Consider the following 27659-nt stretch of genomic DNA (forward strand, 5'->3'; position numbering starts at 1 on the left):
GGGTTGATGTGATAATGTGAATTAATAACATAAGGAAGGGCCAACAATTTAGAATATCTACATTCAAAAATAGCATCAGCAATGGTAAAATATGTTCCCCCAAAATCAGGTCCCCACCTTATTGGCAATTCTGGCTTTTGTTTACATTTTGCCCATGATCACACACTCCAAAAATTATATATTTTAAAAAATATCTTACCACTTTAGGCTTCTGGATGTGACGTTAGCAAATGGGGGCGTCTCCGGGACAGCTGGCACACACGGGGTGCTTTGCCTTAAGCCGGATGGTGATTTCTCCTGGATGGGGGTGAGCAACAACAACGAAATTGGACCCCCGGCATCACGATGGCGGTCCTCGGCCTCAGATCACTCACCTATGCCGCTCTATTTGTCATGCACCAGGTGGGTGGACTACACTTCGAACGACTCCTTTTTTTTTTTCCAACGTAAAGCCCCCATAGCCAGTGTTTCTTGTTTTTACCCGACAACGAACATTTTGCCAATCTCCGATGCTTAAAATCGAGGAAAAACTTGAACACTCACTTCCCTCACTAGCATCTATGTTAAATTCGACATCAACTAACAACGTGTTTACACACTCTTACCGCCGTTGTAACATTCTTGAATACATTTTAAAATGCTAGCACGTTAGCACCGAGGGCTCTCTTTTAAATACTAAAGGTTGCTAGCTTTTTTGTTTAGCATCCTAGCTAAGAGTCCCCACTGCGGCAGAAATGCTATAACTTACGCACATTCTGTCCGCCAATTCATAACTGCTACAATTTTGTTTATAAGGTTTTCCAACATGTTTTATGTTATGGAATGCGCCTTAAGGTGTGCCGTCGCTCAATTTTTGTTCCCTAGACCAAATGCTAAAAAAAGGTTGCTAGTATTCCGACATTTCAGAACACTGTTGTCCAATATAAAATGTCAATAAAGTTTTACACGGGTGCCAATGTGTCAACGAATTAGGGCCCCGCGGTTATTTTCCCGAAAGTCACTTTCGTACAAACGGCCATTTTGTGTCAAAGTCAAACCTGTGGACCTGTTTTTTTTTTATTTTCCAGGTGGCAGCTGAATATGGCATGGCTCATTTCAGCGATGACATTAAAGGAAAGGACTACTGCATTTTCTTTAACTCGCAGTGGGCGCGTCTCCCACAAGACTTAAACAAGGCGGTGAGGACCATAATCTTATTTGTATTATTCATTTAAAATGACTATTAATGAGGGGGCGGGGTTATAGAGGTGTTTTAAGATTCATCTTTTCTTCTTGTTCTGCTGAGACGTAATGCAAACGTAATTTTCTGGATATTTGCAGTCACGGCTTCAGATTTACGACTTGACCACGTCGGTTCTGTGCTCGCCCGCCGACGTCCCGGAAGGGGGGTTCCCTAACCGCATCGCCATGGTGATGAGGGGCAACTGCACCTTCTACGAGAAGGTCCGCCTGGCCCAGACGAACGGCGCCAAGGGCTTGCTCATCGTCAGCAAGGACAGATTGGTAAGGATGAGTGGATGGAAGGAAGAAACGAAGGTTTCTTATCGATTGTAGCGACATGGTCATTATTTCGTGCTTTTTTTCCCAGACGCCGCCAGCTGGGAACAAGACTCAGTACGAGGAGATCGACATTCCCGTGGCGCTGCTCAGCTACGTCGACATGTTGGAGATAAGCAAGGTGATGCTACACTTGACCGATTCATTCGACAGTGCAAGCAATCTGCAAATAAAGATCAAAACAAAAATATTGATGGAAACCCTAATTGTAAATTTGACGCAAATTTCTTTCTTGACAACCAATCCTGTAAAAATTAAAAAAAATACCTGTTCTACATTTTTTAAATACAATATTTTTAACATTTTGGAATAATTAATAGGCAGGAAATTGGTTTTTAAATGTTACCTATTCAGGTCAAAATGTAGACACCACATTGTTATTTCAGTAGATTCTTGTAGCGTATTTTTCGGACTATAAGTCGCATTCGCCATAACGAAAGGGAAAAATATAAGTTATACAACATGCGTTGAAGTGATACGGAAAAGGGAATAACAGTCAAAATAAGCACCTGGTAATGTAACATTGTTTTTGTTTTGGATAACTACAGCTTAAAAAGAGGCTAACAAGCTAACGGCGGTCAGAATGGAAAAAAAAAGACGTAAATTGCAGCAAAACTATGAAAAAAAAGCGATCTATAGTCTTTAAAATACGGCAACTCTAATAGTATAATAAACAATGTTGCTAAAGTCTCAACATAATTTATTTTTGGTTGCATTTATTAATTTAATTCCATTGGGCTACGAACTGTGAAACATCAAAACGGACCCTTAAAAGTCCGAAATTTTTAAAAATGCGAAAAAGCAGAACAAAACATATTTCAATGTTTCTTGACAAAGTTTTTTTACGTAAACACCACCTGACCGAGATGACCCGTCGTGTTTTCGGCACCAGACGTTCAACGAGGGCAGGCTGGTGGCCATGTACGCCCCCAACGAGCCGGTGCTGGACTACAACATGGTCATCATCTTCCTCATGGCGGTGGGAACGGTCGCCGTGGGTGGTCACTGGGCCGGCAGCAAAGACCGAAACAAGTACGGGTTCGTGAAGAAAAATAAAATAAAATCTGTACCCTTAAGCACCGCCTCTCCTTTCCCACGCAGACGCTACATGAAGCACAAACGAGACGACGGCGCCGAGAAGCAGGACGAGGAGACCCTGGACGTGACGCCGATCATGATCTGTGTCTTCACCGTCATGTGCTGCAGCATGCTGGTGCTGCTCTACTTTTTTTACGACAGCCTAGGTAAGGGCCGAGCGCCGTCCTTCGCCGCCGGGTCCCGTGTTGACGTGCGTGCGTCTTTTGCGGCGGCAGCCATCTGGGTGATCGCCATTTTCTGCTTGGCGTCTTCCGTGGGACTGTACAGCTGCCTCTGGCCTTTTGTGCGTCGTCTTCCTTTCGGAAAGTGCAGGTGAGGCGCTTGGATGGTTTTTACAGCCTGCAAGATTTAGCAGAATATATATATATATATATATATATATAAATATATATTTTTATGTGAAGTACAGTAATCCCTCGAATATCGCATTTTATCGAGACCAGACATGGCCGCGATAAACAAAAAAATGCAATGTAGGATTGCCCATAATTACTACCACAATACATGTTTTTGCTCCTATACAGAAATACAATTGCAAAGTGTATATTTAAATATTACAGCTATAAGCATGTCAAAAGTATTAATATCTAAATATAAAAATACTTTAAATAGTGTACTCACAGTGAAAATAGTTCCTCTCCGCTTGATATGAATCCCCAAAAAGATTCATGGGAGTTTTAGTCCAAGTCCTTTTCTTCTTGTGGCCATGGGTCCATTGTCCGTGATTACTGTAATTGATCATAAACGGAATCTGAAGTATTGTTTTTGTAATACAGTAATCCCTCGAATATCGTGTTTAATGTAGTGCAGACATGACCGCGATAATTGAAAAATCGCAAAGTCACCCCAAATAACTATTTTTTTCTTCAGTGCTGATTAATAGTAGCAAGAGCAGCTTCTGCTTAGGAGTGGATTTTCACATTATGAATTTAAAAATAAATATTTTTTCATAATTAATAGCAGAAAGAATTTGTGATAATCAAGGGAAGACTGTACATACATAAAAGCCCACATCAGGACAGAACAGCCACCGAACAGTCATTGTATTTTGTTCAGAATTCCAGAGAACAACCTTCCCTACCTGCACAAGCGTCCTCAGGTGCGAGCCCTGTTGCTGTCGGCGCTCTGTGTGGGAGTCAGCATTACCTGGATGGTTTTCCGCAACGAGGACCAGTGAGTGACCGCGATTATGCCTGTCTCGGATGACGTGATTTCAGCGCAAGATTGACCCATAGTGTAGCTATTATGTCTCTCCAACTAAAATAGCTCAATTTATTGCATTGGCTAACCCAGTTTATTCACTGTATACGTTTATTTTGGCTCCACCCTTTTATATGATTAGAATACTACGACAGCTCTATTGAAATTAGGTGAACAAAAGACATTTGGGCAAAGTACTTTCTTCCCTCTACTTCACATGTGTCAAAGTGGCGGCACGGGGGCCAAATCTGGCCCGCCGCATCATTTTGTGTGGCCCGGGAAAGTAAATGATGAGTGGCGACTTTCTGTTTTAGGCTCAAATTAAAATGAAGAGTATAGATGTATATTAAATTTCCTGATTTCCCCCTTTTAAATAAACAAATGTAATTTTTTAATCATTTTTTTCTGTGTTTTTAGTTCAAAAATCATTTTGTAAAATCCAAAAATATATAAAAAGACGCTAAAATAAACATTGTTTTAGATCTATAAAAAACTGAATATTTAGGGCTTTTAATCCAGTTCTTTTAATCCATTTATATTAAAAAAAAAATCTAAATATATCTAAAATGGCCCTTAGCCTAGTGCTTTTTTATTGCCAAATAAATTGAATTGAATTGAAATTGAAAATGGTCCGGCCCACGCGAAATCAAGTTGACGTTAAAGCGGCCCGCGAACCAACCCGCGTCTGACACCCCTGCTCTACTTAATAAATCAGTGATCTGGACATCCCTAGTATCACCATGACTACTTTTGGGGAAATAATAGGAGGAAAAAAAGCTGTTAACTTACAAGATTTGCTCAGTATATTATTTCTACAAATCTTGTTCAGGGTATGAACGCTTCATTTTTTTGGCGACGGGCGTTGCGACATGGAAAAATATATGATTGGGACATCCCTAGTTTCAACATAACTAAGTTTGGGGTAATAAAATGAGAAAAAAAGTCGTCATTTACAAATCTTCAGGGTAAGAATGCTTCATTTTCCAACAATTCTGGTCTGAACGCAACGTGACACCGCGACGATCGGCAAAAAATAACATTGCCGTTGGGCATTACTTTAACGTTCAGGTGGGCGTGGATACTGCAGGACGCACTGGGGATCGCTTTTTGCCTCTACATGCTCAAGACCGTCAGACTTCCTACATTTAAGGTACTAACGAAACGAGTACACGGTAATCACATGACTATGAAGCAACTTACCCGATTGAAGCCGATTGGTTCTCCCCCCCCACCGGCAGGCTTGCACTTTACTACTGACGGTGCTCTTCGTCTACGACGTTTTCTTCGTCTTCATCACCCCTTTCTTCACCAAGGTAAGCGTTCCAACTCGGCGGCGAGCGTCACGGACGTCACGACGCGTTGTCTTTTTCCCCGACAGAGCGGCGAGAGCATCATGGTGGAGGTGGCGGCGGGCCCCTCCGACTCGGCCACGCATGAGAAGGTAAGCGTTCGACGCCGGTTCGATGCCTGGAAATGAGTGGCCGGTTTGATTTTGTTGGGGTGGTCGGTCCGTAGCTTCCAATGGTGCTGAAGGTCCCGCGTTTGAACTCGTCGCCCCTGGCGCTCTGCGATCGGCCTTTCTCCTTGCTGGGATTCGGAGACGTCCTGGTGCCAGGTGATTATGTGACTTGAATAAAAAAAATTGATAAAATAGTCCAACTCATGAAATGCGTTCAATTGGTTTGAAAACAGTGATTTTTCATTGAATATATTTTTTTAAATTGACCATTTTAGGAGCCAATATTTTTGCATGCGTTTGTGTTTCCGAAAAAAAAACCATCCTAATTCTTGATTTAACTTGTTTTGGTATGATTCAAATCAGGTTTTTTTTTTTTTTTTTTTACAAAATTTGGAATTTAAGATTAAAAACTAGATTTTTTTTGTTGGAATCTAGATCTTCAAGAAATTTGGCATTGAATGTAAAAAAAAAAATGCAAATTTTTAGCCTTTTACGTTTCCCCCCAAAAATCTTTTTTCATGATTAATTTGTTCTGATATAAACTTTTCAATTTAAAGCCATTTGAAGCATAAGATGTCAAATCAAAATAACCAGGTTTTTCTTTTTCATGTAAATAGATATGGTCATTTTTCCCCCAAATCTGATAAACAAAAGGTATTGCTAATAATACAATTTGTCAGTGCCAATGGCAGCAAAAAACATCCAATAGCCGTCGGTCAGTGGCAAATTTAAAGTTGAAGTGAACGTTTCTAAAGTAGAGTTTGTTCATGAAGCATTTAGAAAATGTCCTATTGTCAATGGCTTGACAATAATGTGATTGGTTGAATTTTTTTCTGACAATATCGAATATCGCGTTTTTTTTTCCTGGGGGAAATTTGTTTTTGTTAATTACATTTTTTTTTAAAGCTCATAAAAATGTGAAAATCTACGCTGAAACTCCCAAGCAGAAGCCACTCCCCTTTCCTCCGCTTGCTACTAGAACTCAGCACTGAAGTAAAAAAATAAAGAAAAAACATTTTTTTTAAAGCTCATAAAAATGTAAAAATCCATGCTGAAATTAAGTTTAAAAAAAATTAAACAAATTTTGCGTTTTTCGTTTATCACGGCCATGTCTGGTCTACATTAACCACGATAATCGAGGGATTACTGTAGTTGTTATTTGTATTTATTTTCTTTTTTTTTTTTACCTAGGCCTGCTGGTGGTGTACTGCCACCGCTTTGACATTTTGACGCAATCCTCCAGGATCTACTTTGTCGCCTGTACAATCGGTACGTACCTTTCCACCCAAAATCGTACTTTTCCCGCATTTTCTTACCGTTTTTATCTCTTGACGATCCCGTCTCGGCCTCCGCTCAGCTTACGGCGTGGGCCTCCTGATCACCTTCGTGGCATTGGCCGTGATGCAGATGGGCCAGCCGGCCTTGCTCTACCTGGTGCCTTGCACTTTGCTCACCAGCCTGACGGTGGCGCTGTGGCGCCGGGAGCTGCCGCAGTTCTGGACCGGCAGGGGATTTGTGGTGAATATCACTTTGATATAAGCGTGCGGGAATAGAACCTATTTTTTTTTTCAACTGGAGGAGAAAGAGAGAATAAATTGAAGTTTCAAAAAAGAAAATTATTTCATATTATTCCAACTGCTTGTTTCTTTTCTGGGAGGGTTATCTAGTATGCTGATGAAGGCTCAGCTGTCTGTCAGTGTCACTCCAGGTATTGATATTTTACACCTATATTTTGGCGGGGGGGAAAAAAATCGGAAAGTGGATTAGTACGGTGGATAAATAACATGGAAATGGTTGTGCGTTAACATGACCGGACGATTCGCCGAAAGACGTTTGGCCGACGGACAGTTCGCCGAACGGACGTTTCGCCGAAACGGGATTCGAACGCTCGCCCCGCCCCCGGATCGTGTGTGTACATGTTTTTCAACCTCGGCCCACGGGCCATATACGGCCCGTTACAGATAACGTTCATTTAGGAAAAACAAGGGCATGTACTGCCCCCCGCTGGACATATTTATAAATACAAGTACGTACTACAATGTGCTGCCAATTTTTTTATATTTTTTTATTTTATCCTTGTGTTTAAAGTAGTATATAGGATAAAATAAAGAAAATAAAAATTGGCAGCACATTGTAGTACGTACTTGTATTTAGAAATATGTCCAGCGGGGGGCAGTACATGCCCTTGTTATTCCTAAATGAACGTTATCTGTAACGGGCCGTATATGGCCTGCGGGCCAAGGTTGAAAAACATGTACACACGATCCGGGGGCGGGGCGAGCGCGCGAATCCCGTTTCGGCGAAACGTCCGTTCGGCGAACTGTCCGTTGGCCAAACGTCTTTCGGCGAATCGTCCGAGTACCGTGCATTAAATACAAAATGAGGCTATTCGCTAACTCAAATGATTGGCTCTTAGTTAATGGATTTATTTTTATTTTTGTCCCTCAAAGCCCACCATAGAACTCGCGCCCATCAAGTGTACGCAAACCCAGGCGCCGCAGCCCGACGGGTCTCGGGGCGCCGGGGGTGCCGATGCCGCCGATCGGAGCGAAGACCCCAATCTGCTTCCTGATGCGCCCGTGGTAGAAAACGAAGAAAAGCTCAACTAAAAAGTGTCCGCCTCCATTTTGTTTTTTTTTCTATCTTGTTATATTATGGACATTTAAATAGGGAAATAAGCAGATACCTCAGTTTTGAAATGGGAATGATACTTGGCAAAATGTTCTCAAAATTAACCATAAGTGGGAATTTCTACAAAATTAACAATAAGTGGGAATTTCTACATTTTTATTTGTACTTTTTTTCCCCGTAAATAAAACTAAAACTATTTGTAGACACTTTGGAAAAAGTTACACTAATCTGATATAAAAATATGGATCTTTTAAAAAAAATACTATAAAACATGTGACTGTGTTATGGTATTTTTTGTTCAAATAATTCAGCGTCTATAATTTGGTCACTATTTTGCTGTTATTACAAGTTTTAAATAATAACAAATGTTTTGGGAGAATTTAAGAAAAGTATCCATAGTTACAAATGACTGCAGTTTATTTTGCCAGTTTTTTTTCCCATATCGTCAAAACACTTAAAGGGAAAAAAAGGACACTATAAACTTGAACTTTTTAATATCCTGAATACTTATAAATTCTTCTTGGGTGTGTGGTACTCAAAAGTGATTGTTTTGCATGCTATAATATGGATTCTCTGCCTAGTATTACAAATATAATCTATAGTTGAGACTTGATACAGTATTTTGGTGGAGCCATCAAATGCCCCTCCCCACCCCGAAAAAAATGCAGCACTTTGGACCCCCACAGCAGTCAAGCTAGTTTGTTACAAAAAAAATTGCACAGCTTCTGTTATCCAAGTTCAGTTGATGGTTTTATGATGTGCTATTTTATGCTATATTGGGTTTTCAACCAATGTATTCCTTTTAGTTGATTTGTTTTCAGTGAAACATGAAACTTGACTTTTTCAGTTCAGTAAATAAACACTTTTTATTTAGCCCTGTCTTCACTTTTTTTGTTGTCTGTGTAGCATAACTATTCTTCGTTTTGGATATAAATAAGCGTAATTAAATTGAATTGTCTTTTTTGGGGGGGTGTAATTTAATTCTACATGAAGATATTTGTTTGAAATAAATAAGCAAAAAAATTGTGTTATATGGAAAAAATACAATAAATAGCAATTACAAATTGCTTGATTTATTTACATTTTTATTTTCATGTTTTTTTTTAATGCATTCAAGGTAGAAATTCAAATATCTATTTTCCCTGATTGGCATTTTTAAAATCCTTTTACCAGATAAAATGCACTAACTACCAAAAGTCATTAAAACCATAAATAACAATAAGCGTGTTAATTAAATACATGCTGCCATAAACTAATAGTTTAGGCCAAAAATATTTCAATATATCAGCAGTTTTTCTTGGTTTGAATTTAAAAGCATTGCTTGTTCAGAACTCTTTTCTACAGTAGCTTCCACACACCATTAATTTAAAAAAGGTAATAAAATATCATTTTCATTTGCAATAAAAAAGAAAAAATAATTCACTCATCCCCCCAAAATCTTTGGCTATGCAAGAACATCAATAACATGGAATACCTTCTTTTCTCCACTGTGAAAAATGTCTCCTGACCCCGCCCCCTTATTTTAGGCGTTGATGTTTTCATAAAAACATACGTGTGTGGAGTACCTCCATTTTGGCTCAGTCTCTCCACTCCTCAATTAAAGGAATATCACCTTCTCCTTTGGCTTCTCCAGTAATTCTTTTGGGAAAGGGGGCGGGGCCAGGGGCGGAACCTCCACGCCACTTCGGAAGTGCATGAAGGACTGCGACGTTTTTACGCTGCTGCCGTGTCCCGGTGCTTTGGAATCATCTAAGTGGAACAAAAGGATTGATCAAATAAGAACAAGCTGTTTTATATTCACATTTTGATGGTGCACAATCTATAGATAGAATTAATATCACATATTGAGTGCAGTCAGGGATATTATACCACATTTGCGTGTTAGCTTAGCTCATATGCTAATCCATTTTGCGGAGGAGACTGCACATAGTGGTTAGCTTACTTTTCCCAGTTTGCCCTCCTAAAAAAAGTGCAGGTGTTGGTAACTAGCGGGCGATATAGTGATAACTGGATTTTGGAAATTAAAATTTCAAGATTATTTATGAGAAAGTGACTCTTAAAGACTCCATTTTGCATTTTTTTTCCCTCAGTGCTCACGTATACAGTAATCCCTCGAATATCGCGGTTAATGTAGACCACATGTGTCAAAGTGGTAGCCCGGGGGCCAAATCTGGCCCGCCGCATCATTTTGTGTGGCCCGGGAAAGTAAATCATGAGTGCCGACCTTCTGTTTTAGGATCAAATTAAAATGAAGAGTATAGATGTATATTCAATTTCCTGATTTTCCCCCTTTTAAATCAATAATTGTAATTTTTTAATCATTTTTTTCCTGTGTTTTTAGTTCAAAAATCATTTTGTAAAATCTAAAAATATATTAAAAAAGCTCAAATAAACCTTGTTTTAGATCTATAAAAAAACCTGAATATTCAGGGCTTTTAATCCAGTTCTTTTAATCCATTTATAAAAAAAAAAAATCTAAATATTATATCTAAAATGGTCCGGCCCACGTGAAATCAAGTTGACGTTAAAACGGCCCGCGAACCAACCCGAGTCTGACACCCCTGATGTAGACCAAACATGGCCACTATAATAAAAAAATTTTAAAAATCGCAAAGTGAGGTCACCCCTACTATAACTTTTTTTTTTTCCAGTGCTGAGTCCTAATAGCAAGAGTGGCTTCCGCTTACGAGGATTTTCACATTTTTATGAACTTTAAAAATACATATATATTTTAAAAATAATTAATAGCGGAAAAAAAACGCTCAGTAGTGAATTCGCGATAAGTGAAGACGCCATAATCGAGGGATTACTGTACCTACCCTTCAGATATGAGCATTTTTTTTAAGCTTGCCATGGAGTCGACAACCATTTTGTATTGTTGCTACCTGACTGCGAGACGGCCCTCAAACTACCTCCATCTTTCCCCGTGGCACGGATGGGTACAACCTGGCTCACGTCGATGGAGGCTGGATGCAGAGAGACAGATGGCTCATTTATATTGACAGGCATTTTTTTTTTCACCCGGGCGCTGCCGAGTACCTGCGCTGTGGGCCCTCCGGTGCGACGCCTTGACGCGGAAGCCCTTCTCCTTCCCCTTGGACAGAGTGGCCAGCTTGGTGGGGATCTGCTGCACCACGCCGGCCGCCTTGTGCACCTGGTTGGTGGTGCTGACCAGGTGCAAGGGCAGCTCGGCTTTGACCGCCTGGGAGACGCTCATGCTTTCCCTGCGCGGCGGCACTTTGGGCGGAGTCTCCATGGCGGCGGCGCGGGCGCCGGCCAGCAGGACGTGCGGCCGCGAGTTGCCGCCGTTGGCCACGCTTCCTCTGAACGACTGGTAGCTGGACAGGTTGCCGTGCTGCGGGGGTGAAAAGGCGGCACTTTCATTCACCAATCGTGACCAGTGTTGTAAATAAACACTTTTTATTTAGCCCGGTCTTCACTTTTCTGTTGTCTGTGTAGCATAACTATTATTTGTTTTGGATAGAAATGCTATAATGTGGATTCTCTGCCTGGTATTAGAAATATAATCTATAGTTGAGACTTGATACTGTATTTTGGTGGAGCCATCAAATGCCCCTCCCCACCCCGAAAAAATGCAGCACTTTGGACCCCCACAGCAGTCAAGCTAGTTTGTTACAAAAAAAATTGCACAGCTTCTGTTATCCAAGTTCAATTGATGGTTTTATGATATGCTATTTTATGCTATATTGGGTTTTCAACCAATGTATTCCTTTTAGTTGATTTGTTTTCAGTGAAACATGAAACTTGACTTTTGCAGTTCAGTAAATAAACACTTTTTATTTAGCCCTGTCTTCACTTTTGTTGTTGTCTGTATTGCATTACTATTCTTTGTTTTGGATAGAAATAACCGTAATTAAATTGAATCGTCTTTTTTATTTGAGGGGGGGTGTCATTTAATTCTACATGAACATATTTGTTTGAAATAAATAAGCAAATAATTTTGTTATAAGAAAAAAATACAATAAATCAAGCAATTACAAATTGCTTGATTTATTTGCATTTTTATTTTCTTTTTTTTTTATGCATTCAAGATAGAAATTCAAATATCTATTTTCCCTGATTGGGATTTTTAAAGTCCTTAACAGATAAAATGCACTAACTACCATAAGTCATTAAAACCATAAATAACAATAAGCGTGTTAATTAAATACATGCTGCCATAAACTAATAGTTTAGGCCAAAAATATTTCAATATAGCAGCAGTTTTTCTTGGTTTGAATTTAAAAGCATTGCTTGTATATGACTCATATGACTTGTGTTGTATTTTTTTTAGCGTCTCACCGGGTCGTCGTAGTTGTGGCCGGCGTTGACGGCCTCGGCGTACTTCTTCATCTTCTCCTCCAGACGTTCCTTCTCCTGAGCGAGGCTCTCTTTTTCCTTCTCCACGGCCTTGGTGGTCTCCCTCAGGCGCTCCAGACCCTGCTGGTAGCTCTCCCATTTCCTCTCCAGCTCGGCCGTGTCTTGGGCCAGCTTCCCCTCGCGCCGGACGCACTCCTCTTCCCGCCGGCGCAACTCTGCCTCCAGCTTTTCCGTGTAGGCGCCCTGCCGCTCGCGCTCCTTCTCCCAGCGTTGCTGCGCCTCGCGGTGTTGTGCCTGCAGCTTGTGGAGGTTAGCCAGGTCTTCTTTGTGCTTCTCCAGGTTGCGGTGCTTCTCCTGTTCCAGCAAGGCGCCGCCGCCGTGCGAGGAGCGCAGGACCTGCCCGAGCTCGATCTGACTGTCCTGCTGGGCCACGACGGCCTGGGGAGAGCCGACAATTCCCGATGAATCAGGTACTCGGACTTTTGGTCGCCTGGACGTTTGGTCGCCCGGACGTTTGGTAGAACGGACTTTTGGTCGCCCGGACGTTTGGTCGCCCCGACGTTTGGTCGCCCGGACGTTTGGTCGCCCGGACGTTTGGTCGCCCGGACGTTTGGTCGCCCGGACGTTTGGTCGCCCGGACGTTTGGTCGAACAGGTTCAAATTATGACAGAGAGAGGGAGAGTTTAGAGTTTAATATCTAAATACTGTTGAAACCAGCTCTCAAAATACTGTTGAAACGATCTAAATACTGTCTAAATACTGTTGAAACGATGTAAATACTGTCTAAATACTGTTGAAACGATGTAAATACTGTCTAAATACTGTTGAAACGATCTAAATACTGTTGAAACGATCTAAATACTGTCTAACTGTCTAAATACTGTTGAAACGATCTAAATACTGTCTAACTGTCTAAATACTGTTGAAACAATCTAAATACTGTCTAAATACTGTTGAAACCAGCTCTCAAAATACTGTTGAAACAATCTAAATACTGTCTAACTGTCTAAAATTTAGACAGACAGTATTTAGATCGTTTCAACAGTGTTTAGACAGTTAGACAGTATTAAGATCATTTCAACAGTATTTAGACAGTTAGACAGTATTTAGATCGTTTCAACAGTATTTTGAGAGCTGGTTTCAACAGTATTTAGATATTAAACTCTCCGTCTCTCTGTCATAATTTGAACCTGTTCTACCAAAAGTCCGGCGACCAAAAGTCCGGGCGACCAAACGTCCGGGCGACCAAAAGTCCGGCGACCAAACGTCCGCTCACGATGAATCATCTCCCGCCGCAGAGTCGGCGTCCCACTATCGAGCTTACTTGCAACGTGTACAGCCGTTGAGCCAGCAGCGTGACGCTCTCGCCCACCTGCGGAGGAAATAAGGTGAGCTACGGCGCTAGCTCGAATCGTACCCCGCTCGTCGGGCGTCACCTCTGCCTGGAAGTGACTGGCGGGCCGAGGACATTCCGGAGTCCGAGTGTCGTTTTCAGCCTTTGTGAGAGAGCAAAAGTGACGTTTTCAGGCAACTCATTTGTCCGAGCAACTCACCGGCGGCTCCTCGCCCTCGCAGTAGAAAATGATCTCTTGCGGCGAATCGTCCGTCTCAGGTCCCGCCTTTTCGCCGGAGCACCCGTCATCTAGTTGGCAACATCAAGAAAAAGACTGAGTGGCTGCTGTCAGGCTGGCTAAAACTTGATCGGCATTGGGCGATGTTGCACAGAGAATAAGGAGACAAGAATAAATCTGGATTGTTTTTACTGTAAAGTGACTCACTCGAGATTTTTTTCTTTCATAAAGTCAAAAATAAAAATAAAACAAATGTCTGGCCTTTGGTACAAAGCAATAACCTAAATTCCCATACCTGTCAACCTCATCCAATTGCTCCCCTCATTAATGATTGCAATTCCCCTTTTCAAGTGATAAAAAAAAAATGTACCAATGCAACACGGCAGATATTTACTCAAATAGGGCGCACTTAAAAATCTCAAATTGTCTCTGAAGTAGACGGGGTGCCCAATCAGTATGCACTAAATTCAAGATTCTGTAAATGTCGCTGTATGACACTGACATCTTGACTGTCTGTGTACATTGCTTGCTGACACGCTGTATCTATAGAATAAAAAGCCGCACCTGTTATAGGGGAATGGGCGTGGGCATATCATGCTTAAAGCATGACAATATTAGCAGTCGATGATGACGTTTTTGTCTGCTACCAGTGACCGAGATGATCCGGATTAGAGCCAAAATGGGTAAAACGAGATCGGTTTTACAAAGAAACATACTTAAAAAAAATTCCCGTACAAAAGTTGTTGTAGTCCCTCCAGTTAATGTAGACCAGACATGGCCACGATAAACAAAAACAGCGAAGTAGGGTCACCACTATTTAAAAAAATAAAATAATAATTATTATTTATTTATTTTTTACTTCAGTGCCGAGTCCTAGTAGCAAGCAGAGGACTGGGGAGTGGCTTTCGCTTGTGAATTTCAGCGTGGATGTGCACATTTTTATGAATTTATAATAACAAAAAAGGTTACAGGTATGAATTCCTAGCCATTCCCGTGTACATTTTACCTTTCAGAGTGTTTGCAGACAGGTTAGCGTCGTCAACCTTTTTGTGGGACCTCCATTTTAACATGTGATGGGCCTCCTGGAAGTTATCGGGGTCTTTTGTGGAGTGGAGGAGCAGGTTTTGAAGGTTTTCCACTGTAGAAAGAAGCCCATCAGCATCCTTAAAAGTGGAACGTGGACTTAATTGGCTTTTACCTTCGTGGATGGCTCCTTTGAGGAGGGTCTCTCCCTGCTGGAGATCAGTTGGATCTCCTCTTAGCAACAGCCCCCGAGGCAGGATCTCTCGGTCGGTCAAGTCTTCGTACATGGAGCTGAAGATGTTGAGCTTCTCAGACAGACACTGCGTGATGTGCTCGTCTCTCACCTTCAGACGTTCTGCTCGTTCGAGAGAGAGAGGAAAACAAATAAAAAAATTAAAATCAGCTAATGAGTTTTAACCTTTTACAGTGGTACCTCGACATACGAGCAATTTGAGATACGAGTGAAATTTCGGGCAGATATTTATCTTGAGATACGAGACAAATTTTGATATAGGAGCAGACTCAGGCTGCTCATAAGAACATCATGGCCACTGTCTCTCTGGTCGCAACTCCCTCGTGTAATGTCTCTACGAGTACTGGGCGGAGCCTTGCTTTTTTTCCAGTGTTTTTTGTTCCCGTTAGTCAGTGCGAATGGCAGAGCGATCGTTAATACGAGAGGAGTATATACTACTTTTCGTTGGCAAGTGGTCGTGCGTTATCCTATGGTGAGGACATTTGTGTGCATCATTTTGGGAATGTTTTGAAGGGAAGACAAAAGCAAACAACCTTCGATAGGTTGCATCTGAAAGTCAGGGTGGAGGCGGGGCCAATAGAGCCAACCCGGGAGAAGAAAAGTATCAAAATTTCCAACAAAATTAGAATTAAGTTTAGAGTAAGGTTAGATTCAACTTATTTTTGAGTGTGTCTGCATCGCAATCCAAGTTCATTTAAATTTGTTTGTGTTATGTTACGAGCGTGTTGCCGTCTAATTTTATTACTATTAAACACATTTTAGTACTATTAAACCACTAGTTATGCGTTACTTTGTTAATAGATGGTGAATTAGAACAAATAAAAATGTCATGTCACGTCTAAACTCTCACCTTGATATTCTTGCAGTCGGCTCGTCAGCTCCTGGTAACGTTTGTCCTCCTCGGAGTAACTGGACCGCAACAATAACACTTCAATCAGCATTTTGAAATCATTTGAAACATTTTAAGAGCAGCGATACCACAAATTCAATTCATTTCCTCCCCCCCCCAAAAATGCAACGTTGTCTCCATTTCACTGGCTCAAAAGTGTCAAGCAGCTGCTTTGAGCAATTTTCTCACCAGTTGATGGCGTCCCACATGCGCCTCATCCAGGCAAGGCGTTCCTCCTTGGAGCCGGCGTGCAGCTCGTACATTTCGTAGACCCCCTGCGGGGTGGACGTGCAGGCGCAGATGAGGAACATGGCCTTGTCCGAGTGGGCTACTTCCCTCAGGATCAGGTTTTCCAGAGCGATGACAGGCGGTTTGTTGTCCTGAGTGATAAACAAGGTTTGGAAGCCACGTTGCCAGATAAGAGTTTTTTTGCTCTTGCGTGACTCACCACGGCAGCAAAAATAAACTTTTGATCTTTCTCTTGGAGGAGGAGAAGCATGTCTGACAGCAGCACAGCATGAATGTCTGCAAAAAAAGTTTTAAAATTGTATACAAGTAAAATCCCATTTTTTTTACTAAAAAGGCAGCAATAATTATAACAATTTTAGCATTCGTTTTTGAGGCTCTTAACAGAAAATGATCTATTTCGAGTTTTTAATTTATTTACCATAAAAAACGGGTTGAAAAGATTCCATACTTTTTATCTTTTGAAAAAGGAAAAAGAGTAAATGTTAAAAAAAAATCTTCATTGGTTTACATTGAAAAATTTAAAGAGGAAAAGAGTTTATTGAATATTTAAAATTTGTACTTAAAAATATATATTTGGATTTACAGTGGAAAAAAACCTAGATATTCAGTTTTTTAGATGTTATTTACTTTAAAAAAAAAGTGGATATGTAAAATATTCTCTTATTAAAAAAAACAAAAAACTTACAAACACTGGATTAAAAAAAGTACTTTTTTAAAAAAAAAAAAAAAACTACAAATATTCTCTTTACATCAAATTTTATTTAAAACATTTACTTTTGTGGGCCACATAAAAAACCTCTGGGCTGAAAAAAAAAAAAAAAAAAAAAATGGACTGCTCACAATGCACGAAAAAAAATACGGGCAAATAAATCAGAATGGCACTAGATTGTGATTTTATACACACTAATATTAAAAAAAAATGATGGTTTGAACCTTTGTGTCTGCCAGAAGATTTCCAGGAGAGCGGGCCCGAGTGCAACATGGTCCGCTGACCCTGGATCAGGTCCTCCCTGCGGATCAGTCGGCCGTCCTTCAGCCGGCCCACCGACTTTGGCTCCAGGCGCCCGCAAATGTCCCGGAGACGGGAGGCCAACTGGTACTCCCAGACGTGGTCGTTGACTTGGGAGATGGTGTCTTTTATGGCCGCCAATCCCTGGACCAACGACCCGTGTTCCTCGCCGTCGACTGAGAGGAGCGAGAAATATATATATATATTTTTTGGCACGTACGAGCGACAGCGGAAAAGGCCATCGCGTTCAAAGATTACCTTCCGTGACCTGTAGAAGTCGCTCCACCAAGACGGGGTATTTTGTGATTCGCTGCGTCACCAGCAAGAAACACTCCGGGATTCCCAATCTTCTAACCAGGTTTAGCTGACCAATTTTCTGGGAGAAGACACGTTTACGGTTAAAAATTACATGTCAACTAAAAGGCAAGGATCGTGATTCAGTGCTGCGGGTAGATAATACAAAAAATATATATAGTATATATATATAATTTAAAAAATATAATAATAAAATATATATATATACATATATATACATATATATACATACATATATATACATATATATATATATATATATACATATATACATACATATACATACATATATATACATATATATACATATATATACATATATACATATATATACATATATACATATATATACACATATATATATATATATATATATATATATATATATATATATATAAATTAAAAAAAATATATAATTTTTTTTCACTTAAAGTCTAATAAATCTTAAAACAAAAAAATAGAAAACATTGCTGCTCACTTTTAAATGTCAATTAAAAATATATTATATATATTTATAAAAATTAAAAAAATATGTATAATTATATATAAAAAAAATAAAAAAATAAAAACATATATCTATTTTTTTCACTTAAGTCTAATAAATCTTAAAACAAAACAAATAGAAAACATTGCTGCTCACTTAAATGTCAATTAATTTAACTTTAATGAAAAGTGTAAACACAGCTGGGGGGCAAAACCATATAATTTTTCTGCACATGATTCTACTTAAACGGTAGACGGAAACATAGAAACAAACTACTCACCCGTTATTTTATTTAGTCAACATTTTTCTCACTAAATTATGCATTTTTTGGCTGGTGCGACTTATACTCAGGTGCGACCTATAGTCCAGAAAATACGGTAGTATACTTCCGACTCCATTTTTAATAATATACTTTCTTTTGTAGCACTTTTTCAGCCTGGCGAAGGGCCAGGAAAGGAAAACCTGGCGTGCCACCAGGCTTAAAAAAATACACTTTTTCCCACGCCCACTCAATTATCTCGACCAGTAAACGGATCCATTCATTGGCTCTTAACGCAACGCTGCACTCTCTCAAGTTTCAGCATCTGACGTACCTTCACGAGGCTTTGAATCTTCTTGTTGTTCTGCAGCAGCTCCTTGTACAAGTTGACCGCATCGGTGTGACGACTGCAGAAAATACTGTACCACTCCTTCATTTTTTCCCCCACTGAGCCAGAAAACTAAAAAAATAAAAAAAATAAAAAAGAGGATCAGTAAAAAATTAAAAAATAAATAAAAAAGCATTTGGTTGGTTCACCTGAGAGATGAGAATGTCTCCCAGCTCCGTGATTTGGTAGCCGTCGCCACTTCCGTCTCGTTGACTCTGGCTCAGGCGCAGTTTGAGGTAGTCGAGGAAGTGCTGGTGTAGCGTGAGCAAAGCGTCCACGGCGGGGAACAGCCTCGCCATTTTGTCCTCGTCCAGCAGCAGCGAATGGCCCAGCTCGTGCATGTAGACGTGCCGGAGGATCTTCAAGGTGCGCACGTGGTGCATCTCGGTTTGCATTAACTCTGCAAAATGAAAAAAAGAGCATTTGAAACTAACAAAAAAGCTTCATGTGAAACGAGAGTGTGGGTCACATCCTGTTCATTTAGGGCAAGGGTGTCAAACTCGGGTTGGTTCGCGGGCCGCTTTAACATCAACTTGATTTCACATGGGCCGGACCATTTTAGATATAATATTTAGATTTGTTTTTATAAATAGATTAAAAGAACTGGATTAAAAGCCCGGAATATTCCGTTTTTTATAGATCTAAAACAATGTTTATTTTAGCTTTTTTTGTAATAATTTTTAGATTTTACAAAATGATTTTTGAACTAAACACACAGAAAAAATGGATTAAAAAATTACAATTATTGATTTAAAAAGGGGGAAAATCAGGAAATGTCATATACATCTATACTCTTCATTTTAATTTGATCCTAAAACAGAAAGTCGGCACTCATGATTTACTTTCCTGGGCCACACAAAATGATGCGGCGGGCCAGATTTGGCCCTCGGGCCGCCACTTTTACACAAGATTTGGGGGGATTTTTAGGTAAATATTGTTATAGCAGGCCCTCCCTATGGTTTTTGTATTCATATTTTATTGATAAATTTTGTTTATTTGTGGGGAAAAAAATATTTGAAGGACCTAAAAGTGCGTGCACATTGCATTATATCAACTCAAACCAGTCACTTCATTTTAGTGCATTCAACAAAACACTTAGTGAAATACTGCCATCTTTGCAGTCTGCTCATAATAATGTCACAAAAACTCTGACATAATTATTATAATTTATGATGACATCTCCGTGCTTTATCTCACCGCTGCCTGTTAGTAACTCATTCAAAAGGTAGTAAATCTATGTATAGAAATGGCAGAGTATGTGTTGCGGTAGTGAGTGAAATAAGAAGAAAATGAATAAACGCTCATTTGCAAATCATAGTTGTCGAGGCTAAGATTTAAGATGTAAAGATGTGAAGTGCACCGTAGATGACATCTTGTCTTTTAACGGCCTCCCGCTCCAGAGTTTTCAGGTAGTCCGGATCGGCCGCCGCGCTCCAAGACTCCGCCTCCAGGCTCCGACTGTCGCGTTCCAGCCCATCTCGTAGCAAAGAATAGTGACCATCTGGAGGATACAGGCAATATTACTTACTGTAACATCTGATCAATGTCTACTTGGGTAAGCAGTACAGATGAGAAAAACTTTGAAAAACATACTGCATGTTTTGTAATCCATTTTGGAGGACAAAAGAAGAAAAAAACATGTTTTTTTTTATAACTGACTCAGAGATTTCTGCCTAAGCAGCCAAATTCAAAGCATCCCCATATTTGAAAAAAAAATACTGAAAATGTTGTATTCCATTTTGGAGGACAAAAACATTAAAAAAAACATGTTTTTTAAAATTTCTTTTTTATAACAGACATAATTGTGAAGGAGCACTGATATTTCTGCCCAAGCAGCCAAATTCAAAGCATCCCCATATTTGAGACTTTAGTGCCAAAAGTGAATCTGACCTTCCAGATTGATGGGCTCAGTCAGGGACAGGGACTCTTCCAAGGCCAGCCTCCCTCTCAGCGCATCCACATCATCCATCCGTGCCGGCGTGGATCTATTGGTCGGATAAAGGCGGGCCGTTGTCAACGAAGGCGCCCGATGAGTTCAAGCGTATTTGTTTTTTTTAGCGGCAGGCGTATGATGTTGCAAAATGTGTGTCGAGTATGCGGAGGAACCAGTCGATCCGAGTTGCAGCGGCGGTGGCGACGGCGCACCTTTAAGCTTGACCAAGTGCCCTTGTACGATGACGTTGAAGCGGGTTGACTTTTGTTGTCATGCTTGGACCCGGGAGGACGCCAGGAATTCCATCAGGAACACTGAATGGAGGCAACATGAGAAAGGAAAACATGAAATACAGCAAGCTAATAGCGCATCCTCAACTTTGGCGTGGTTCCAGAACGTTAAGCTAGTGCTGCTCGGCTAGCGGCGTCCTCGATCGTACGGACACGGTGGGCCTATTTGACAAAGAGACAAAATGGACCAATGGCATTTAGGCAATTGTGGTTGAGTGTAATAGAAAAATCCTACAGTAAAAAAAAATGATTGATGTATGAGCCAATGACTCAGCTAATTACATGACAAAGGGATTTTTCGACTGTCAAAATAATTGTATGTGGCAACCTTCTCTATTGTATAGAAGTAATGTTTATTTTAAAAGGGAACAGCAAATGTACCGTATTTTCCGGACATTGAGTCGCATTTTTTGGTCATAGTTTGAGCTAATATGCAAATATGACTACCGTATTTTCACGACTATATGGTGCATCGTATTTTAAACCGCAGTATCAGTAACAAATGCTATTTCTGTATTTGACACACACAAAGGACGCACCATTTTTAAAGACGCAGCCAGGCATGGCAAAACATACACCAGCTTAAACATACGGACACACGCTAAAAACACGTTTTCAAAAAGGCAACGGAAGCAAAACTGAGTTCGGTTGTACTTTATTTAGCCATTTTACAATGTACTCACGTCGTCATCACCCACAAATCCATCAAAGTCCTCATTTTCTGTGTCCGAATTGAACAATTGTCCAAATGAGTCATCGAAATCGCTGAGTTTTATACGTTCGTCCAGGCGGCCACAATCCATTCGCAAATAGTAGCTAGCTAGTAGCTAGCGTAACTTTTCCAACGGTGCTTTCCATGCTTCATCATGCTGTGTTGATGTCGATTTGTCCAAGCCACAATCCATTGGGTGTATTGAGAAAAGAACTACATATCCCAGCAGTCACTGCGCAGTACTTTTTCTACGGGGAAAATAGTAGAGTCGGGGGCTGCTTGCCGTAGTTGTAAGAGCTGTAGAGGATGGTGTACCCTATTCACTGATTTATTTTATTTTATCGTGAGAACAATTTTAGTATTGGTCCATATATAAAGCGCACTGGATTATAAGGCGCCCTGTCTATTTTGAAGAAAATTTAAGACTTTTATGTGCGCCTTATAGTCATGAAAATACGGTAATATATATATTTTTTCCTCTGACCACGAAAGCCTGTTTCTATTTTGCTCACTGCTCTCTATTTAACTAATTTTCAAGTATGTTTGTCCTTTGTTTCTGATCAAATAAAAAAAATGACCTCCCTAAAATACAGCATATACACTTTATTACTCTTTATTGCGCATTATTTGGCTGGTCCGAAAAATACGGAACTCGTTTAACATTACATTCTAGAGAAGTCTCATTTTTTTCAGCAAAGGTCAGCGGGGCAATTAAAAATTGGCTAGGAGGCGAAAACGTGTAATCTCAGAGTGGGCTGGCCATCTGTCGCCAATGGTCGCTTGGACCCCCCCACCCCCGGAAAAACAACAAAGGGAAAGGTAGAATGATTTAGAGTGGTATTTGTGCGTGTAGCTTCCCTGCAAAAACACGACAAGATTACAGCATTGAATTCCAAACGAGGCTAAATAAATGGCGCTCGGGACGGACCAGCTGCCGACAAAACGCCCTCCCGAACCGAACCTGACGGCGTTCGTCCATCTTTGTCTTGTTACACCGCAAACAGCAACCATTTTAATTGCGTGCCAGAAAAACAAACGACGTGAAAGCCACTGCCGACATGAACAAAACATGCGGTTAGCATGTCAGTCTCGTAGTTCCGGGGTCGAGGGTTCGAACCCGGGTGGGTCCTCACCGTGTGGACTTTGCATGTTGTCCACAGGCTTTCGTGGGTTTTCTTCAGGTACTCTGGATTCTCCCCAGATCCCCAAAACTTGTATGCTAAGCTAACTGAAGACGAAATTGGCCCAAGCTGTGATCGATTCTTGGTATGTTTGTGCCCTGCGATTGGCTGGAAACCGTTTGAGGATGTACACATTAAGCTGGGATAGGCTCCAGCACCCCCGGAGAGGCTTGTGAGGATAATCAGTTGGGAAAATGAATGAAGAAAAAGAAGAGCATGGTGTCACAGGTATGTGACCTTTAGCGGTATGGCAGTAGGAACAACGTGCTAATGCGATAAAACGGGCTTCCCCTTCCAACGCTGACGAGTCGTGAGGTCACGGCCACACCTCAAATGTTTAAGTGGATTTGGAGTGAGAGCGGTACGGATGACAGGTCTTTCCCCCACAACAACACACGGAACTAGACCAGCGAGTCTGTCAGGTGGCTTGCGGCAAAGCACACACACCGCAAACAACTCAAAAGTCTACATTGACTTGAGTGGGTAAATCAGTAATTTAATGATATGATCAATTCATTTCCATTTTCACAGTCGGCCGCAGTTCGATTTTGATTCGAGGACCTTTAGTCATTTTAATAGTATGCAATACACTACATATGTGTTATGTTTTACCTAAAGCAAAATTAGGGGTTTAAAATTCAAGGATTTAAATTAAAAAAAACATTCTTTGAGTGAAGCGGCATATTTAAAAGATGCCACATTTTCAATTTTTTGTTTATTTTTCGCGTAATGATTTTTTAAATATGTAATTAACCTAATTTGCCTTTTTATTGCAGGGGGCGTGGCATTTGGCATTGTAAACTTCCGCACTACTTTTTGTCGAGCTCGGTTTACTGTTCGAGTATTAATCCGCGGGCAACATGACATGAAACTAGTACAACTCACGAGTAATTAAACAAACAAACAAACAAAAACTGATCAAAACACTGTTGATTTCAAGGTTGAAAATAAACAAAGTAGGAGAGAAAGAAGTAGGAGTCAGCAGTTAGTCATTTTAGAGGAACACTTTCGACAAATAAAACAGGTGTTGCCGAATCTATAATCAGCAGGTGACATGACTATCTGTTTGCTACCATGTTGACTTTTAAGCCACAAGTATCAAAAATAAAAGTTTTACACGTTCACAATTCTCTAAAAAAGTAAAATAAGCATTTTATTCTTCATTTAAAGTCTGAAAACCGGTCAAGCTGGGCAGTCGAGCTTCGTTTTTATGACATTGTCCGCAAACACAGAATGTCGATCTCGCGTAAAACAGCCGCAATGGTTGTATTTCTTACCTGTGACGAGGCAGCAGGGAAGAATGAGTTTTTTCGTGGACGAAGCGGTCGCGTTTTCTCAAGTTTGTCCGATAATGGCAGCGTGGAAAGCGGATGGAGGGCAACCGACGAACAAGCGCACTCCGGTGTTAAAGCAAGGCGAGGGAGGGTGTCCGTAAACATGGAACAGCCTCATCAGGTAAAGGGGAGGGGTGCCACTCAAAATGATGGAACGGCCCACTTTCAGTTAAACATACACACGACAGTGCTGGAAATTAATATTTAATTCAAATGTTCGATTTTTTTCATGTCATGTTTTGCTTTTTTTCTATTAAGATTTAGAACTGTTTATAAAATATGACAATATTTATAGGACTAACTTTGAGCTGTAGATTTGTTCGTTACTTTTGCCTTCTCACCAAAGATATCCCTCCGCCAACACTCTTTTAATTTTGGCCCTATACATTAATAATCAAGTGGTAAATTCTGCTGAAATAGGTAATTAAACGTTTGTATTCTTCAATTTCAGCTTTACGTTTTTTTTAAATGTTATAGATAACGTTTTTATCCCATTTTGTACCAGTAATGGTAGTCAACTAATGAGGAAAAATTGTAAGGCTAATGCTAATGTCTGTTCATTAACAGTGTACGCTAATTCAGGAAAAAATCCTCTTAAAAACGGGTTTGTTTGTGTGCTTAAATGTTTAGAGTTATTTTTTTATGTTAACTCAACTGCCTGCCATTGTTAACGACACATGTCTAATTTAGTTAAAGAGGGAGGACTGGCTATAAATGCTAAAGTTTCCGCGTTCAGGTCCGTTTTGGTGAGAATTGCTTCCAACCCTCCCAGTCAAAATGGATTAGACATCTACTCTAGCGCCCCCAATGCCAGCTAATAGGTTAACAAGTTGCAGTTTTAGAACACAAGCATAATATAAAACGTTTTTTATGCTTCACATTGTCAGGTGACATGGACGAGAGTAGCGTTTTTGGTTCGCCCAACGCTAGATTTCTACGTCAACCGGCCCGGCTGTTGATTGTGGAAGCGGTGCCGCCTTGGTGGTCCGAGACCAGCACAGTAATCTGCGACGCGCTCGATAACTTCCTGACCCTGGCCGCAAGTTTGAACGGCCCCCGCCGGCTTCCACTTTTCAGCTTGTATTCCATCACCAGCCAGGCCGAACGTCTTCTCCCGTTTCAGAGCGTCGGTTCGGGCAACCTGTCCAGTTTGCGAGCCTGCGTGGATAATCTTCGTTCCATTCCGGGTCAAGGGGTCACCCCGGAACCGGCCGGCGTAGGCGACTCCATACGAGACGTGGTGCTCGCCGGACTGGGGCGGCTCGCCGACGACGTGAGATTCGGTCGGACCGACGTCTCGTCCGTCCAGGTGACCGTGTTGACCGGCCGTCCGGGACGAGGCATCGTTCGCCTTTTGGGGGACGTACTGAACGGTGAGACCCCGACGCCGTCCGCCAGTTTTGTGGTGGTGCAGTTGTACACTTGGGCACGCTGGAGCGAGTACGAACTCCCAGCCGAAGATCCAGAAACGGCGGAAAGTCGGGTTCCGGTGGACCTGAAGCAGGTCGAAAGCAACGTCTTTGCCGTGGAAGCAGTCTTCAAGCAATGGCTTCAGGACTACGGAAGAGACGTGGAACATGTTCAGCTTCTCTTGCGGGAGAGTCCAAGTCCCGTGGCCATCAAGTGTGACGTTCAGGAGTGCCTCATCGGTCCCGGTCTTCTCCCTTTGAGAAATCCGGAGTCGACGGAGAATCCGTGGAACCGCGAGTCCGTCTCGCAGGCGCCGCAGATGTTGAGAGCCGTCAAGACGGTCCTCGCTAGCGGAACCTGTCGTAGCTTGTCGCACGGGTCTTCTCTGACCGTCCACCCGACCACCAACGGTCGGCAAGACTGGGAGGAGTTTGAGGTCAACCAAAGCAGATTTCAGGCGCTCAACCGAGCGTTGGAGCACAGTGAACAGGTTCTGCTGTTGCGGTTAGAAATCACTCCCGGCCAAGGTGGTCCTCCTTTGTCTTCATTCTATGTCCTCCAACCGAGCCCATCCCTCGCCATGCTCCTGAGTCCGCTCACTTGCGGGGAGTTGTTTCTACCCGTCACGTTGCCCGTCCCCGATCGGGATCCTCCGGGGGAAGTCGTGGAACTGATCGACGGTTGCTTGAGTGAACTGGACCGAGATCACGTGTTGAACCCCAGCTCCCTGAGCGGCAACGTCTACCGATATTTGAGGTCCTCGGTCCAGAGGCCGCAAAACCCAACAGAGTCTCGCGCTTCTGCTGAAATATACCAAAAACTACCACTAGGAGGACAAAAGCTAGCCAGCAAGTTATCCAGAAAGTCCACCTCACTGTCTAAAGCTCAACCCGTCCCGTTGCGTCCGGTCCAGAGCGGTTCGGGGTCCTCGGATCCGACTTTCGGCCACTCGGGCCCGCCTTCTCAAGCCCAACCGACGAGAGGGGGTGCCGCAGGTAGGAGAAGGAGATTGGGCCCCAAGTATGGACGTGGATGCTGGATGGGAGGGGAAGTCCAATAGAGTGAATAAGACAGGTTCTCCTAAAAAAAAAAGCAGGCTGAGTTAGGAGGTTCATCCAGGAATCCGCCAGAGGGCGTTGTTACTTCATTTTTTTGGATCCATAAGGCGAACGTAGTGTTCTTCGATGTTCTGCGTACATTGTTACATCTTCCCGTCGTACATATTTTGTGAGCATATTGAAAAAAATGAAAGGAATACAACAAATAAAAATAACTTATTGGAACTGCGCCAACTAGTATTTAGAAAATTCTTTTTTACGGGGGGAATAACCTGACAACCGTTTTAAAATGAACACATTTTTTGAGTATAATTTTAAAGGATGAGAATTGGTCTCAATATACTGCATAGGTTTTAATTCTAATGTTTTTACATTTCATTCTTTTTTCTGTAATTGTATTTTTTTGTTAGACATTGCCTAACGCACCCCTAATTTTCATACTATATTTTCCATCTATTTCTTGTATTATTTTTTTATGCTGGTGTATTTTTCACTGATAATTAGCAAATATTTTTGGAAGAATATACAGCATGAATGTTCAATCTTCGCATTGTTTAGCTGTTAAAAATGATTCACTAAAATTGGAAACAAACTATATAGAATTTAAGTGGAGGCTTTCCTGGAGGATGCACCTTACTGCATTATTTACATTTTATTTGATCTCGTTATGGATGATGATGATGATGAGGATGATGCATTAAAAAAATCCCCTAATAAAGCAAAATAAAGACCAAGTGCTGTTGGTTGATCACGTGTTCACAAGTTTGGATTTGAAAAAAAAAAAAGAGCGACATGTAAAGAGTTCTGTGAGCAACAATATGAGCTATTTACAAAAAAAGAAAAATAACATCAAACATTTCATGAATATGCCATATATATATTTACACGGTATGTTAAAACTAACAAAAAAAATGAGTATACGTTGGTTGGGGTCTGTCTTGGAACACCTACCTAAAAAAGAAAAAAAAAAGCAGCTTATTGGTCGACATCGGTATTTTTTTTTTGAGGATATCCTTCAGGTGTAGATGAATAGAAA

The 27659-nt window shown here is 41.1% G+C and overlaps 4 protein-coding genes and 1 long non-coding RNA gene across 11 annotated transcripts in view; 2 read left to right on the forward strand and 3 right to left on the reverse strand.

Moving 5' to 3' along the window:
• Positions 1-238: 238 nt before the first annotated feature.
• sppl2 (signal peptide peptidase-like 2) lies at positions 239-8818 on the forward strand. Of its 4 annotated transcripts, XM_077615947.1 has the most exons (15): positions 239-402; positions 1068-1178; positions 1321-1503; positions 1589-1678; positions 2450-2589; positions 2659-2801; positions 2871-2967; positions 3712-3828; positions 4924-5005; positions 5094-5168; positions 5234-5296; positions 5371-5470; positions 6506-6583; positions 6672-6832; positions 7765-8818. In XM_077615947.1, the coding sequence occupies exons 1-15, from the start codon at positions 346-348 to the stop codon at positions 7921-7923; spliced, it is 1656 nt and encodes a 551-aa protein (XP_077472073.1). In that variant the 5' UTR covers positions 239-345; the 3' UTR covers positions 7924-8818. The 4 variants fall into 4 exon arrangements, with proteins under 4 accessions (XP_077472073.1, XP_077472071.1, XP_077472072.1 ...); XM_077615945.1 differs by having other exon boundaries at positions 2450-2801; XM_077615946.1 differs by having other exon boundaries at positions 2659-2967.
• On the reverse strand, positions 2243-7183 carry LOC144086141 (uncharacterized). The gene is made up of 4 exons (XR_013304361.1): positions 6631-7183; positions 5056-5482; positions 3277-3383; positions 2243-2994 (listed from the first exon to the last, which is right to left on the reverse strand). It is a non-coding gene; the product is annotated as an uncharacterized LOC144086141 (long non-coding RNA).
• arhgef18a (rho/rac guanine nucleotide exchange factor (GEF) 18a) lies at positions 7740-25942 on the reverse strand. Of its 2 annotated transcripts, none has more exons than XM_077615943.1 (19): positions 24099-25942; positions 20851-20952; positions 20596-20690; positions 20066-20206; positions 18855-19105; positions 18652-18777; positions 17518-17635; positions 17184-17435; positions 16450-16526; positions 16191-16381; positions 15963-16021; positions 14843-15214; positions 13819-13907; positions 13702-13761; positions 13590-13637; positions 12248-12703; positions 10985-11300; positions 10858-10911; positions 7740-9694 (listed from the first exon to the last, which is right to left on the reverse strand). In XM_077615943.1, exons 3-19 carry the CDS (start codon positions 20672-20674, stop codon positions 9543-9545), a joined length of 2841 nt encoding a protein of 946 aa, XP_077472069.1. In that variant the 5' UTR covers positions 20675-20690; positions 20851-20952; positions 24099-25942; the 3' UTR covers positions 7740-9542. The 2 variants fall into 2 exon arrangements, with proteins under 2 accessions (XP_077472069.1, XP_077472068.1); XM_077615942.1 differs by having other exon boundaries at positions 10831-10911; positions 24099-25940.
• On the forward strand, positions 24133-27346 carry m1ap (meiosis 1 associated protein). Of its 2 annotated transcripts, none has more exons than XM_077615950.1 (2): positions 24133-24276; positions 25043-27346. In XM_077615950.1, the coding sequence occupies exon 2, from the start codon at positions 25048-25050 to the stop codon at positions 26623-26625; it is 1578 nt and encodes a 525-aa protein (XP_077472076.1). In that variant the 5' UTR covers positions 24133-24276; positions 25043-25047; the 3' UTR covers positions 26626-27346. The 2 variants fall into 2 exon arrangements, with proteins under 2 accessions (XP_077472076.1, XP_077472075.1); XM_077615949.1 differs by lacking the exon at positions 24133-24276 and adding an exon at positions 24485-24575.
• The window catches only part of insra (insulin receptor a), a 53308-nt gene continuing 51760 nt past the window's right edge, over positions 26112-27659 (reverse strand). For both annotated transcript variants that reach the window (XR_013304359.1, XR_013304360.1), the window contains one exon: positions 26112-26645. The gene's annotated coding sequence lies outside the window, so the exon portion shown is untranslated. The remainder of the gene's footprint in view (positions 26646-27659) is intronic.

The sequence above is a fragment of the Stigmatopora argus genome, chromosome 12 (assembly GCF_051989625.1).
Source record: "Stigmatopora argus isolate UIUO_Sarg chromosome 12, RoL_Sarg_1.0, whole genome shotgun sequence".
NCBI classification, from domain to species: Eukaryota; Metazoa; Chordata; class Actinopteri; order Syngnathiformes; family Syngnathidae; genus Stigmatopora; species Stigmatopora argus.